The 16,043-nt window shown below is 32.8% G+C and overlaps 1 protein-coding gene across 1 annotated transcript in view; it reads right to left on the reverse strand.

Annotated features, from left to right (window-relative positions):
* Window positions 1–16,043, reverse strand: part of LOC129748602 (dual specificity calcium/calmodulin-dependent 3',5'-cyclic nucleotide phosphodiesterase 1-like) — a 190,906-nt gene that overhangs the window by 26,920 nt on the left and 147,943 nt on the right. Inside the window, exon 5 of the mRNA XM_055743262.1 lies at window positions 477–726. Coding sequence (XP_055599237.1) covers window positions 477–726 — 250 coding nt within the window. The remainder of the gene's footprint in view (window positions 1–476; window positions 727–16,043) is intronic.

A 16,043-nucleotide genomic window follows, 5' to 3' on the forward strand; every position in this document is an offset into this window, starting at 1 on the left:
TTAAGCCTTTAGGGAAATTTGGGGCAGCCAGTCTGTTCTGACCTTTGGTCCGTTGGAAAACATATTCTAATATATATATAAAAAAAACGAACACACACATATAGGATCTCAGTGAAACTTCATGTTTCTTTGAAGAGATCTGAATTCTACTTAAGACTAAAGCGTACATCTTTCAAGGGTTTAATGGCTAGCATCGTACTGATGCTAACACCACCAGCCCACAGAAAGAGTACTATGTATGCCGTGACCGAGACTCGATCTCATGAGTCATGACCTCTGGCTTACAAGACTTAAACGCTATCCTCTAGGCCACGGTCGGCGGCGTATATTATGGTCGTAATATTACGTATTATGGGCGTAATATTACGGTCTTTGAATTCTTAAATTCTTCTTCCAATTAGATAGCATTATACAAAATGGCCTAAATTTGGTCTGAAACCACTAAAATATAGAATTAAAAAGAAAAATCAACTCACCTTCAACACCTTCACGACCTCCGGGGGGAACTGCATCAGTGCGGTGCTGGAAATGCGCCGATAGATCCGATCCACGAAGATTCCGGCCCGGATAGCGTGCGCCACCGACCGGAATTTAGGCTTCTCGTCCGATCGTTTCCGGGTCGTTGCGAGCTGCCGGGTGAAGGTCGACGCCAACCACTCCCGCACTTCCGGTGGCACGGCATCCGGCTGCACCTCCGATAGCTCATCGTCCTCGTCGGCCAATCGCCTGTTTGAATGGGTGGGTGGATATCGGGTGGAGAGAGAAATACAAAAAGCTCATGTTAATACTTTGGGTTAATTTTCACTTAATCGGGTTTTGATTCTATGTTTGGAAGGATTTTTAACGTGATATTATAGGAAAGTGGTTGCAGGATTCATAGGAGCTGAAAAACAAAATTTGTTGGACTATTGGAATCGTTGGAAGTTCCTATGAACTCCATTGTTTTGTGAGAAGGATTAGATACTTAAAAATCAGGCAAGGGTTTTTGTAAATCAAAAACTAAATAAGGTAGCAGTAAAATTATGATAAATTTGATTATTTAAAAATGTGTTTAAAACGGAAACAGTTATTGTTTGTTCTCTAAATTGATCGTAAGTTTGCACTCTAAGGGAAAAACTATTCAGTGAGTTATCATTTCAAAATTCTATATAAATATTGTGTTAGTTGAAACTTTTGTACTTTAGTTGATTGATTTCAAGTAAATTCTGGGTTTAATTTCGAAATAAAATTAACAACGTTACAAACTATAATTGAAACAATTCGACGAGTTTAAGGTTAAAAAAGTTAGCAATTATTTGTTTAAAGTACGCTTACTAAATTTTAGTTATTGTGAAATTCAATGAAAATTAATAAAACAAATTAATTAGGTATATGATCAACATAAAAAATTTAGTAGTTAATATCTGAATGTATTTTTCTACTCTTAAGTGCTTTTTTGATGAATTTATTGATGTAGAGTCATGTGGTTAAATTGTGCTGCACTGATATCTACCTTACTATCACACTAGCGTTTAAGGGTGCAATTTGTTTCGAAGTGTATCTGAAAAGCACTAAGTTTGCGCTTACGTGCAGTAAAATGTTTTTTCAGTTTGGCGTGATTTAGTGCTCTCTAGTCTTCTCAGTACGATTCAGAATCGCACCCTACTTATCGACGTGGTTCCGCTTTAATTTTCTTAAAATACATTAGAATCATGTTTAATTGGTAATCATTAATGTTTGTGTTTGATGTTTTCAATTTCCATAAGTTTTTCTTCATACTGAAGAGAAAAAAGAACAAAACGTGTGTTTTAATGCAAATCAACGAAGTATCAATTCCTTTCGCATCCTTTCACTGTTGTCTGTTCGGCGAAGCAAACATCCTTGATAGAATTCCATTGTGACTATTGATGTCTTTCTTCGGAATCAGAAGTGCGTAATAATATTGAATCAGTTCACCTCAACGAAGCGTTTCGATTATTCAGTTCTGACTTTTCTTTTACTAGGTAAGTGTAACAATATGATAAATTCTTCCTCGCAGATTTGGTATACAGAGTCAACTTTATTTATGTTCGTTCATGCTAAAATTAAGTTTAGAAAAAAAAAACTACATAAAATTTTAAGGCTAATTGTATGTTCGGTTCAAATCTCTGACCAGCGTAGAGATAATTTTTCTATACATCCGGTGGCTCCAGAGAGCAAATTCAATAAAAATCAACAAATATAGAGAAAACATTCAAAATACTTATAGTTATACATCCGATAGACATCGAAAAACTTTCCCACCATAATACAATGTGTGGCATTTGATGGTTCTAATTATCGTAGCAATTCCGAGCCCCGAAACAAACATCAAAGAACGATAAAACTTTTGCTACTACATCTCGGGCAATACCACACGCACGCATTCAATGGAACACCGCATCGAATGGTTTACTTTACCGTGGGGCATTTTCCGTTCATTGAAGTTTCAGGAAGATGTTCAGTATATGTATGTGGGTGTTTCTAGTTTGTGTGTGTGTGCGTGTGTTAGAAAATGGTTATTGCAGCAATCGGAGCGAGAGCAATTTGCTGGATATAAACACTAGCCGAAATGGCAGATTTAATCTGGTCAGGATTCTCATTTTGTCTGAAATCAATTCTTCCATTGATATCGAGGATGTTGTTTTTGGTTCAATTTTGGTCTCGTTTCGTGTTTATCTTTAATAAATTTAGAAATAGCGTCTTTTAAGGTGGCTTCAGAGAGCAGGTTCTGCAGGGAATAATTTTATATTTATTTATTATGGCCATCCTTTAGGATCTCCATTCAACTTTAATTCATTTAATATTATATTTTTGCAGAGACGAACCAGCCAAAGGCTGAAAGTCTCTTAAAATAAAGAAAAAAAAAATATTTGGTAAATATGACGAAGTGTTGAAAAAAATCTTAGAAAACTAGTTCAAGCAGGTGGCTCCAGATAGTTTGATATTTACATCATAGTTCAAATCAATACATCAAAGTTCAAATCAATTTACCAATTCCGTCGGATCTAATCAGTATAAGTTATTTAATCTTTTTTATAAGTAGGAATAATTTTTTAACATTTACATGCTGGATACTTCCAAAAGAAGTTTTCAGGAATATTTACCTACTCTCTTGAGATCAATGGTGAGTACAGTAGCTAAGCAACCTAAAATATTTAAACAACAACGTTTCATACTTTTAACATTCACATGACTGGTATTAAAATTCTTTCAACGTAAATGTCGATAAGTCCATTTAAAACCTCTAAATTACGACCCGAGAAGTGAGTAATTTTCAAGCATTCCTGCTAGAGCAAGGTTTTCCAGATTTCTCTTTTTTTCTGGGTTAGCCCGGATGTTCAATAAAAAATATGGGAACAGTCCGGCCCGGTCCGGTTGCTCGGATATCTTTGAAAAATGCCTGGATTTTTCCCGGATTTATTCACTTTATAAGGCAAAGTTTTAATCTTAGCAACACTTTTTGTTAAAAGAGACGAAACTGCACGAAAAGACACCCTTCAGTAGGCTTAAGCACTGAATTTTCATATTTTTAACCCTGAAAAACCAGCAAGGGGGACCAAAGGACATTGGAAAAATCGTTATTTTTATTTTGAGGCCAAATGATTTGAAATGCTTAAAACGTCGAAATCTTAGGTTTATCTCGAAAAAAAAAATGGTTGGCCTAAAATCGATTTTCCGGGACTTGATCGGTTTTCCGAAAAATGGCAGGTTTTCCGAAAACCGTCCTAGAAAGTAAATTTTTGGCCAAAATTTTTATTTTGGGTTTCACCATATCTCAACGTTTCATGCATTACTAAGTCATTTGGCAAAAAAATTAAAAAGTCGATTTTTCGAATTTCCTTTGGTCTCTCCTTAAGTGATTTAAAAAAAATTTAAGGTCGATTTTTGACAAATTTTTATTTCTAATTAACACCAGATTTCGACGTTTTAAGTAATTTTCAAACCATTTTTCATTAAAATTTATATTTCGATTTTTTCGTTTTCCTTTGGTTCCTCCTTTGTTGATTTTTGAGGGGTCAAAAAAAAACGAAACTTTGAGCGTTTTGAGACATCCAAAAATTTAATCCGATAGATCCGAAATGTTGCACAAGTCATTTTAATGGGCCTATCAAAAATAAATGTAGGTATATGGTCGAATTCCAAAATTCAACACTACTCAATTGGCATCCACCCTAAAATAAATATCTACCGATTTGGCTCTGAGGGTCTCAAATATCAAATCCATTCAAAATACAAAGTTGAAATTTGTCTATCATCATAAAATAAGAGAGAAAAAAAATGCCAGTTTTAAAAATTCCTTTAGACCTCACAAAAACCGATTAATAAGTTCTAATAAACATTGTGTTTTATAAATTCAATCCAATTGTTGTTAATCAAGAAAGTTTTTGTTTTTTCTAGGTCAGGAGGATGTCTAAGTGTATTTGGAAGCAAAAAACGACTAGAGTTTTTCAAAATCAATCCAGCATCTGTGTTACACTTAAAGCTATATATTTTTAATTTTTTTTAGAACGAAAAACTATATGAAATTATGGGAAAAAAACTTTTTTTAATCATTAAGAGAAAAAATCTGATAAATAACTACTTCAGTGCGGGTAGGGCTTAAATGAAAGAGGTTCTCCTGTTAAACTTTTTAAATGAGATAAAAACAAAACACTCTCGTTACATTTTTCGTATTTTTTTTTCAAGTGGTTCAAGTTCAGCCCTGTTGCATTTGCGATTTCATATAGAGAGAAGTTTTTTTTTTAATGCGCATAGCAGGTAAAATACAGTTGCTTTTAAAAAAGAATGAAATTGCGTGAAGCTGCGCACCCACTACTAACTTTAACAAGCTGCCATTTCTCTCTCTGTTGATATTTTTTCATGCAAATTTCACACAATCTAGTTCAACTACCCAACTAACACTCCACAAAATTTGAAGTCTTTACAATGACGGGAAACAATGATACAGCAATTCCCGTAAAAAAGGGAAATTTGGAACTGCTTCACTAAATTTGCTGTATCTTTGACCATTTTTATTAAAAAATCTTGAAATTGGGTTCAAAGATGTCAAAACGTTTGATCTAATATCAGGCCAAGTTTCGTCAAAATCGATGAACGTGATAAAAAATGGTGCTGGGTAGAAAAAGTGGTTCATTTTCGCCCAGCAGACGACTTCATTCTTTTTTGGACTGATGTTTGTATGGAAAACATCGTAATCCATGTATTCTTGATTTTTTCTTTCAATCAATCAAAATTTATCACAAAGAATGTTGTTAATTGATAGGAACTTCATTCGTGAGCAGCTTCACGCGATTTCATTCTTTTTTATACGCAACTGTATATTTAAATTGTTTGTGTTTGAAAGAATTTCTGATTTAAAGAAGTGGCTCCAGAGAAAAATCTCAGCTAGCAGTCAAATTGTAGTTAAGTATATATTGGATAATTGCCTAGAAATCAGCTAAGACTGATTAAGACCGATGTATGCCTTTTTGGAAAATAACTTTACATGAAGATTTCAGTGATTTTTTGTAATCCTCCAGTCTGATAAATTTCAACAAAAGATAATTCAAACTGCTACCCCTTTTTTCTGTCCGTGAAAATTCGAGAATGATATTAATTTTAGGTTGCCAGAATTTTTTCAGCACGTGCCGGGAAATTTTATACAAAAACCTGGCAAAATCCGGGCATTTGATTTCAAAATTGGCAACTGAAAATCCGGACAATATCCTGGCAAATTTTGTCAAAATTCAGAAATAACTCAAGAAAAAAATTCATCTAAACTCTTCGACAGATATTTAATTGTATAGAAGGCTTCCAAAAAACCTACCATGATTATTTTTAAGAAAATTGCTCGAAAAATCACGCTTTAGAGGGATAAATTAAATTTTTTTTCAACACAATTTGTTTTTTTTTCGTTTGATTTACCAAATAATAATGTGAAAAAATCTGGGCAAAACCCAGGCATTTTTTAAATTAAATCCAGGCCACCGAGCCGGGCCGGACTGTTTCCAAATTTTGTATTAAATATCCGGGCAAACTCAGATAAAACCGGGCAACCTGGCGACATTATATTAATTACAACCCGATTCTGTGGATTCAGAGAGTAAGAGTTTTTTTTATGTACTTTAAATAAGTGTCAATACATTAAAAATGATCCTTTCTAAAATATTATGAACAAAATATCACAAACATAAACATATTTTATAAGATTTTTCAAAATATCTATGTAGAATTGCATGGTGGCTCCATAGAGTAAAATGAGCAACATTGGTGTTTTCAAACTGTTTTTAACATGTATGTTTCATTTCAATAAATTTACCTCGGTTCTCTTCTTAAAAAACTATAAAACTTTAGGTTATTGTCTACTTTCAGGTTTTTAATTCAATATGCACCATCTATTGTTCAAAATAAAACATATCCTGGTGAACAAAATATCCTTATCATGTTTGACCTCAACATGGCAACAAATTGCGAAAAAAAGCTACATTCAAATCTATTCAAATGAGTACATTGTTCCGGTAACAGTACCGGCAAACATCCCATTAATTTACAATGAAACATATTACTCTACCTCGCTTCCCGTTTCGGACAATCCCTTCCTCAATTTCACCAAGAACTTTACAGCACAAAAGCATAAAAGGTAGAGCACCGAACCGGTGTTGCTCAAATTTCAACAATCCGTCAACTACATCCCCAACTGAACTCAAAGCTGCTTCCTTCATTCGCCTCTTCCCGGAACCCACCATTCTTCAAACCCTTCAACCAGCTCGGTCGAAAAGCCAAAACATGTACATCCATTCCCGGGGCTCCATTCAATATATTATTCATTTCAGATTTAAAACTCCTTCATCACATGCTGATGAGTGGGTCTTACAGACAGCAGCGAGCGTTGCGCTGCTCGGTGAAATAGAATTTTCACACACCGGCATCCAGCTTCCGGCTTCGGTGATGGTTGTTCGAACGAGTGTAAAGGTTTCCCGTTAAAAAAACATTTCTCCGGAGATGTTATTCAATCTATTTTGGAAAACTTTTCCCAAAGTGCACACGGTTGGTTGGCTTTAAAGCCTGCCACGGGGAGTTGTTCGAGCAGTCAGTTCGATCTACCTGTACCTACTTATTTTCAGTGCTTGTCGGTACAAATTTTGATTTAACCGGAAATTGTACCCGTTTCATTTCATAACGATGATTTGGAGAAAGTTTGATTTCAAAAGATTGAAATTGAAAATGAGAAATATACTTCAAACAGTGACGAATGTACGTAGATGTTATTCTGGACAAAGCAGATTGGAAAAAACCCCACAATCGTGGAAATAAAAATCCCCAAAACTTAGATTTTTACATCATATTTGTTTACATTTAAAATTTTGCCAACATTGGATTACTAAGAATGTTTTGTAAAGTTGTTTGAAAAAAAGAATCAGTAAATTAAAACAGTTGTAATAACTTTCACTCTCTGGAGCCACCCGAGTAAGTTTTTGACCCAGTAAGGTCTCCGATGAAAATTCGTCAAATTTGTTGGTTTTTCAAGTTATCTGTTGTCCGTCTGTTCCTTTAACTATTGGTTATTTTTTCAATTGGTCAAATCATGGAGCGGAGCAGAGCGAAGTAGAGCAATGTGAGTGGTTTTGTCCTAAAGTTTGTTGAATATTCGCAACCAAAACTTCGATCGTCATTAATAGGATAGTTATCGAGTTGTTAACGTTGAAGTAAAAGCTACGCTCCTTGCCAATACAAACTGGCAATTACAAGTTACACATCCATTAACATCAAAGCCAAATTAATGGCCCCCAAAAAACCCAACATTTATTTCTTTCCACTGGGACTGACTGCGCGGTTGGTCTGCAGCTCGGAAGGAAAAGTTACTTTCCAGCCAAGCTTCCAGGGACTAAATCAACTGTGTTTCCATTTACGATTGAACAGATTCCACTTAATTTAGTTTGCTTTCCCAACAGAGTTTTGGCGCGCCACGTGGTATTTTCCATTTTGCACGGTTTAAAACAGCGTGTGTATAAAACGACTTGAGTTCTCAGTTCTCACCCAACTGCTGAAGAATGTTTGTCCTGTTTGAATGGATCCTTTTCTTGGGGTAGCTCCTGTAGATTCAGTGGCTAAGATACACAAATATTTGAAGCATGTTCCACAATTTTCGCTCCTGAACTTTATTTATGTGTTTAATCAATGTAAACCTCAAAGCAAAAAATTAAAATACAATTTTCTCTAGAGCCAAACGATCAAAAAAATAATCTCATCTTCATATGAAAACCACCCTGAATGTTTCCCGTTGTGCTTTGCTTCAATTAAGCTCATTTGCAAATAGGAGAAGGAAAAATGAAAACGAAGTCAAGCTGCCAGCCAGCAGCCAAGAGCATCCCAGCCGGGTTTTCCGACAGATGACTTCAGAATGTGACAAATTTCGTTTGACGATGACATTTTCTCTTGTATGAAGGGCCCGGAAAAATGGAGTGCGGGTTTGATAAGGATGAACGAGTTGGTTGAGTTTTGTAATATTAATGGCGCCCTTCCTTCGTTTGCGAGCTCATTAAATTGCGACACATGTTACTTTAAATGTGGGTGATTGCTGTAACAAGGATATTGTTCTGGTAAATGGAGTTTTTGCCAGTTTTAATTGTTGGATTTAAGGCAATTTTTTTTTTCTGAATGCTCTCTTTGAACTTTCGACTAACTAAAATGAAGCATCATGTTGTAAGTTTTTTTTTACAAAAGTTTTTCGTGCATCGTTTGAGCATATTGACAAGATAAGTGAAAAATGTGCTCCGAATCGCTTCGTAAATTGATATAGAAGGGTAATATTTCATCGCCAGATTAGAGGATAAGCACGCTTCGCACTTTCAGTTGAGTTCCAACCATATTTCTTTGGATATAAACTCAAACATAATAATGACTTTTCGAAGCTGTTTATATGTATGTATGAATAATAAAAAGTCATCTCTGGATAAACTGAAGAGACACATATTTTCTAAAAGTTAATCTAAAAAATAAAGAAATAAAAAGATGTATTTTAACAAAAACAGGCTATCGACGTTTTAAAAGAATAAATTTTCTTTGAAAAAAGTTCGTAAAACAATGCTCACGTAATCCCAACCAAGCCGGTACTTGTTAAAGTTGAAATTCACTTGAACAAGACAATTCAGAAACTTTACTCTCTTCTACAATTGAAAAAAAAAAACAAACAATGCAGAGCATATTACTCTATCCAGGAAATGTTCGACTAGCTACGATTTTGGAATCTATGCATGGGCTAAGTGTATCGTATGAAACATTTAAGCAAAGGCTGCTCCTGATGGAGAGCGCTTTCTTAGACGGATTCATTTTTAAATTTCAGATTAAAAATTTAAAAAAAGGAGATTATTTTACATATATCCGATTGATTGAAAAGCTTGAACTGAAATCTGATTCCGAAACATGGAAATGTAATCTTAAATCTGAGATTTGAAATCTAAATCCAAAATCTTGATGTGGAATCTAAACCTGAAATTCAATAACCTGGAATTTAAAATCTGAAAATTCAATCTTAAATCTGAATATAAAATCAAAATCTAAATCTGAATCTGAAACAGAAAACTGAATCTGAAATCTGAATCTGAAATCTGAATCTAAAATCAGATTCTGAAATCTGAATCTGAAATCTGAAATCTAAAATCTTAATCTGAAATCTGTATCTTAAATCTAAATCTGTAATCTGAACCTGAAATCTATATCTAAAATCTGAATCTGAAATCAGAATCTGAAATCTGAATCTGGAATCTGAATCTGAAATCTAAATCTTAAATTTGAATATGAAATCTGAATATGAATCTGGAATCTGATATCTGAATCTGGAATCTGAATCCGTAATCTGAACCTGAAATCTGAATCTGAAATCTGAATCTGACATCAGAATCTGAAATCTCAATCTGAAATCTGAATCTAAAGTCTTAATCTGAAATGTGAATCTGAAATCTGAATCTGAAATCTGAATCTGAAATCTGAATCTGAAATCTGAATCTGAAACTGAAATCTGAATCTGAAATCTGAATCTGAAATCTGAAATCTGAATCTGAAATCTGAATTTGAAGTCTGAATCTGAATTCTGAATCTGAAATCTGAATCTGAAATCTGAATCTAAAATCTGAATCAGAAATCTGAATCTGAAATCTGAATCTGATTCTGAAATCTGAATCTGAAATCTGAAATCTGAATCTGAAATCTGAAATCTGAATCTGAAATCTGAATCTGAAATCTGAATCTGAAATCTGAATCTGAAATCTGAATCTGAAATCTGAATCTGAAATCTGAATCTGAAATCTGAATCTGAAATCTGAATCTGAAATCTGAAATCTGAATCTGAAATCTGAATCTGAAATCTGAATCTGAAATCTGAATCTGAAATCTGAATCTGAAATCTGAATCTGAAATCTGAATCTGAAATCTGAATCTGAAATCTGAATCTGAAATCTGAATCTGAAATCTGAATCTGAAATCTGAATCTGAAATCTGAATCTGAATTCTGAATCTGAATTCTGAATCTGAAATCTGAATCTGAAATCTGAATCTGAAATTTGAATCTGAAATCTGATTCTGAAATCTGAATCTGAAATCTGAATCTGAAATCTGAATCTGAAATCTGAATCTGAAATCTGAATCTGAAATCTGAATCTGAAATCTGAATCTGAAATCTGAATCTGAAATCTGAATCTGAAATCTGAATCTGAAATCTGAATCTGAAATCTGAATCTGAAATCTGAATCTGAAATCTGAATCTGAAATCTGAATCTGAAATCTGAATCTGAAATCTGAATCTGAATCTGAAATCTGAATCTGAAATCTGAATCTGAAATCTGAATCTGAAATCTGAATCTGAAATCTGAATCTGAAATCTGAATCTGAAATCTGAATCTGAAATCTGAATCTGAAATCTGAAATCTGAATCTGAAATCTGAATCTGAAATCTGAATCTGAAATCTGAATCTGAAATCTGAATCTGAAATCTGAATCTGAAATCTGAATCTGAAATCTGAATCTGAAATCTGAATCTGAAATCTGAATCTGAAATCTGAATCTGAAATCTGAATCTGAAATCTGAATCTGAAATCTGAATCTGAAATCTGAATCTGAAATCTGAATCTAAAATTTGAATCTGAAATCTGAATCTGAAATCTGAAACTGAAATCTGAATCTGAAATTTGAATCTGAAATCTGAATCTGAAATCTGAATCTGAAATCTGAATCTGAAATCTGAATCTGAAATCTGAATCTGAAATCTGAATCTGAAATCTGAATCTGAAATCTGAATCTGAAATCTGAATCTGAAATCTGAATCTGAAATCTGAATCTGAAATCTGAATCTGAAATCTGAATCTGAAATCTGAATCTAAAATCTGAATCTAAAATCTGAATCTGAAATCTGAATCTGAAATCTGAATCTGAAATCTGAATCTGAAATCTGAATCTGAAATCTGAATCTGAAATCTGAAATCTGAAATCTGAATCAGAAATCTGAATCTGAAATCTGAATCTGAAATCTGAATCTGAAATCTGAATCTGAAATCTGAATCTGAAATCTGAATCTGAAATCTGAATCTGAAATCTGAATCTGAAATCTGAATCTGAAATCTGAATCTGAAATCTGAATCTGAAATCTGAATCTGAAATCTGAATCTGAAATCTGAATCTGAAATCTGAATCTGAAATCTGAATCTGAAATCTGAATCTGAAATCTGAATCTGAAATCTGAATCTGAAATCTGAATCTGAAATCTGAATCTGAAAGCTGAGTCTGAAATCTAAATCTGAAATCTGAATTTGAAATCTGAATCTGAAATCTGAATCTGAAAGCTGAGTCTGAAATCTGAATCTGAAATCTGAATTTGAAATCTGAATCTGAAATCTGAATCTGAAAGCTGAGTCTCAAATCTGAATCTGAAATCTGAATTTGAAATCTGAATCTGAAATCTAAATCTGAAATCTGAATCTGAATCTGAAATCTGAATCTGAAATCTGAATCTGAAATCTGAATCTGAAATCTGAATCTGAAATCTGAATCTGAAATCTGAATCTGAAATTTGAATCTGAAATCTGAATCTGAAATCTGAATCTGAAATCTGAATCTGAAATCTGAATCTGAAATCTGAATCTGAAATCTGAATCTGAAATCTGAATCTGAAATCTGAATCTGAAATCTGAATCTGAAATCTGAATCTGAAATCTGAATCTGAAATCTGAATCTGAAATCTGAATCTGAAATCTGAATCTGAAATCTGAATCTAAAATCTGAATCTGAAATCTGAATCTGAAATCTGAATCTGAAATCTGAATCTGAAATCTGAATCTGAAATCTGAATCTGAAATTTGAATCTGAAATCTGAATCTGAAAACTGAATCTGAAATCTGAATCTGAAATCTGCATCTGAAATCTGAATCTGAAATCTGAATCTAAAATCTGAATCTGAAATCTGAATCTGAAATCTGAATCTGAAATCTGAATCTTAAATCTGAATCTGAAATCTGAAATCTGAAATCTGAATCAGAAATCTGAATCTGAAATCTGAATCTGAAATCTGAATCTGAAATCTGAATCTGAAATCTGAATCTGAAATCTGAATCTGAAATCTGAATCTGAAATCTGAATCTGAAATCTGAATCTGAAATCTGAATCTAAAATCTGAATCTGAAATCTGAATCTGAAATCTGAATCTGAAATCTGAATCTGAAATCTGAATCTGAAATCTGAATCTGAAAGCTGAGTCTGAAATCTGAATCTGAAATCTGAATTTGAAATCTGAATCTGAAATCTGAATCTGAAAGCTGAGTCTCAAATCTGAATCTGAAATCTGAATTTGAAATCTGAATCTGAAATCTAAATCTGAAATCTGAATCTGAATCTGAAATCTGAATCTGAAATCTGAATCTGAAATCTGAGGTTGAAATCTGAATCTGAAATCTGAATCTGAAATCTGAATCTGAAATCTGAATCTGAAATCTGAATCTGAAATCTGAATCTGAAATCTGAATCTGAAATCTGAATCTGAAATCTGAATCTGAAATCTGAATCTGAAATCTGAATCTGAAATCTGAATCTGAAATCTGAATCTGAAATCTGAATCTGAAATCTGAATCTGAAATCTGAATCTGAAATCTGAATCTGAAATCTGAATCTGAAATCTGAATCTGAAATCTGAATCTGAAATCTGAATCTGAAATCTGAATCTGAAATCTGAATCTGAAATCTGAATCTGAAATCTGAATCTGAAATCTGAATCTGAAATCTGAAATCTGAATCTGAAATCTGAATCTGAAATCTGAATCTGAAATCTGAATCTGAAATCTGAATCTGAAATCTGAATCTGAAATCTGAATCTGAAATCTGAATCTGAAATCTGAATCTGAAATCTGAATCTGAAATCTGAATCTGAAATCTGAATCTGAAATCTGAATCTGAAATCTGAATCTGAAATCTGAATCTGAAATCTGAATCTGAAATCTGAATCTGAAATCTGAATCTAAAATTTGAATCTGAAATCTGAATCTGAAATCTGAAACTGAAATCTGAATCTGAAATTTGAATCTGAAATCTGAATCTGAAATCTGAATCTGAAATCTGAATCTGAAATCTGAATCTGAAATCTGAATCTGAAATCTGAATCTGAAATCTGAATCTGAAATCTGAATCTGAAATCTGAATCTGAAATCTGAATCTGAAATCTGAATCTGAAATCTGAATCTGAAATCTGAATCTGAAATCTGAATCTAAAATCTGAATCTAAAATCTGAATCTGAAATCTGAATCTGAAATCTGAATCTGAAATCTGAATCTGAAATCTGAATCTGAAATCTGAATCTGAAATCTGAAATCTGAAATCTGAATCAGAAATCTGAATCTGAAATCTGAATCTGAAATCTGAATCTGAAATCTGAATCTGAAATCTGAATCTGAAATCTGAATCTGAAATCTGAATCTGAAATCTGAATCTGAAATCTGAATCTGAAATCTGAATCTGAAATCTGAATCTGAAATCTGAATCTGAAATCTGAATCTGAAATCTGAATCTGAAATCTGAATCTGAAATCTGAATCTGAAATCTGAATCTGAAATCTGAATCTGAAATCTGAATCTGAAAGCTGAGTCTGAAATCTAAATCTGAAATCTGAATTTGAAATCTGAATCTGAAATCTGAATCTGAAAGCTGAGTCTGAAATCTGAATCTGAAATCTGAATTTGAAATCTGAATCTGAAATCTGAATCTGAAAGCTGAGTCTCAAATCTGAATCTGAAATCTGAATTTGAAATCTGAATCTGAAATCTAAATCTGAAATCTGAATCTGAATCTGAAATCTGAATCTGAAATCTGAATCTGAAATCTGAATCTGAAATCTGAGGTTGAAATCTGAATCTGAAATCTGAATCTGAAATTTGAATCTGAAATCTGAATCTGAAATCTGAATCTGAAATCTGAATCTGAAATCTGAATCTGAAATCTGAATCTGAAATCTGAATCTGAAATCTGAATCTGAAATCTGAATCTGAAATCTGAATCTGAAATCTGAAATCTGAATCTGAAATCTGAATCTGAAATCTGAATCTGAAATCTGAATCTGAAATCTGAATCTGAAATCTGAATCTGAAATCTGAATCTGAAATCTGAATCTGAAATCTGAATCTGAAATCTGAATCTGAAATCTGAATCTGAAATCTGAATCTGAAATCTGAATCTGAAATCTGAATCTGAAATCTGAATCTGAAATCTGAATCTAAAATCTGAATCTGAAATCTGAATCTGAAATCTGAAACTGAAATCTGAATCTGAAATTTGAATCTGAAATCTGAATCTGAAATCTGAAACTGAAATCTGAATCTGAAATCTGAATCTGAAATCTGAATCTGAAATCTGAATCTGAAATCTGAATCTGAAATCTGAATCTGAAATCTGAATCTGAAATCTGAATCTGAAATCTGAATCTGAAATCTGAATCTGAAATCTGAATCTGAAATCTGAATCTAAAATCTGAATCTGAAATCTGAATCTGAAATCTGAATCTGAAATCTGAATCTGAAATCTGAATCTGAAATCTGAAATCTGAAATCTGAATCAGAAATCTGAATCTGAAATCTGAATCTGAAATCTGAATCTGAAATCTGAATCTGAAATCTGAATCTGAAATCTGAATCTGAAATCTGAATCTGAAATCTGAATCTGAAATCTGAATCTGAAATCTGAATCTGAAATCTGAATCTGAAATCTGAATCTGAAATCTGAATCTGAAATCTGAATCTGAAATCTGAATCTGAAATCTGAATCTGAAATCTGAATCTGAAATCTGAATCTGAAATCTGAATCTGAAATCTGAATCTGAAATCTGAATCTGAAATCTGAATCTGAAATCTGAATCTGAAATCTGAATCTGAATCTGAAATCTGAAATCTGAATCTGAAATCTGAATCTGAAATCTGAATCTGAAATCTGAAACTGAAATCTGAAACTGAAATCTGAATCTGAAATCTGAATCTGAAATCTGAATCTGAAATCTGAATCTGAAATCTGAATCTGAAATCTGAATCTGAAATCTGAATCTGAAATCTGAATCTGAAATCTGAATCTGAAATTTGAATCTGAAATCTGAATCTGAAATCTGAATCTGAAATCTGAATCTGAATCTGAATCTGAATCTGAAATCTGAATCAGAAATCTCAATCTGAAATCTCAATCTGAAATATGAATCTGAAATCTGAATCTAAAATCTGAATCTGAAATCTGAATCTGAAATCTGAATCTGAAATCTGAATCTGAAATCTGAATCTGAAATCTGAATCTGAAATCTGAATCTGAAATCTGAATCTGAAATCTGAATCTGAAATCTGAATCTGAAATCTGAATCTGAAATCTGAATCTGAAATCTGAATCTGAAATCTGAATCTGAAATCTGAATCTGAAATCTGAATCTGAAATCTGAATCTGAAATCTGAATCTGAAATCTGAATCTGAAATCTGAATCTGAAATCTGAATCTGAAATCTGAATCTGAAATCTGAATCTGAAATCTGAATCTGAAATCTGAATCTGAAATCTGA

The sequence above is a fragment of the Uranotaenia lowii genome, chromosome 2 (genome assembly GCF_029784155.1).
Source record: "Uranotaenia lowii strain MFRU-FL chromosome 2, ASM2978415v1, whole genome shotgun sequence".
Classification (NCBI taxonomy): Eukaryota; Metazoa; Arthropoda; class Insecta; order Diptera; family Culicidae; genus Uranotaenia; species Uranotaenia lowii.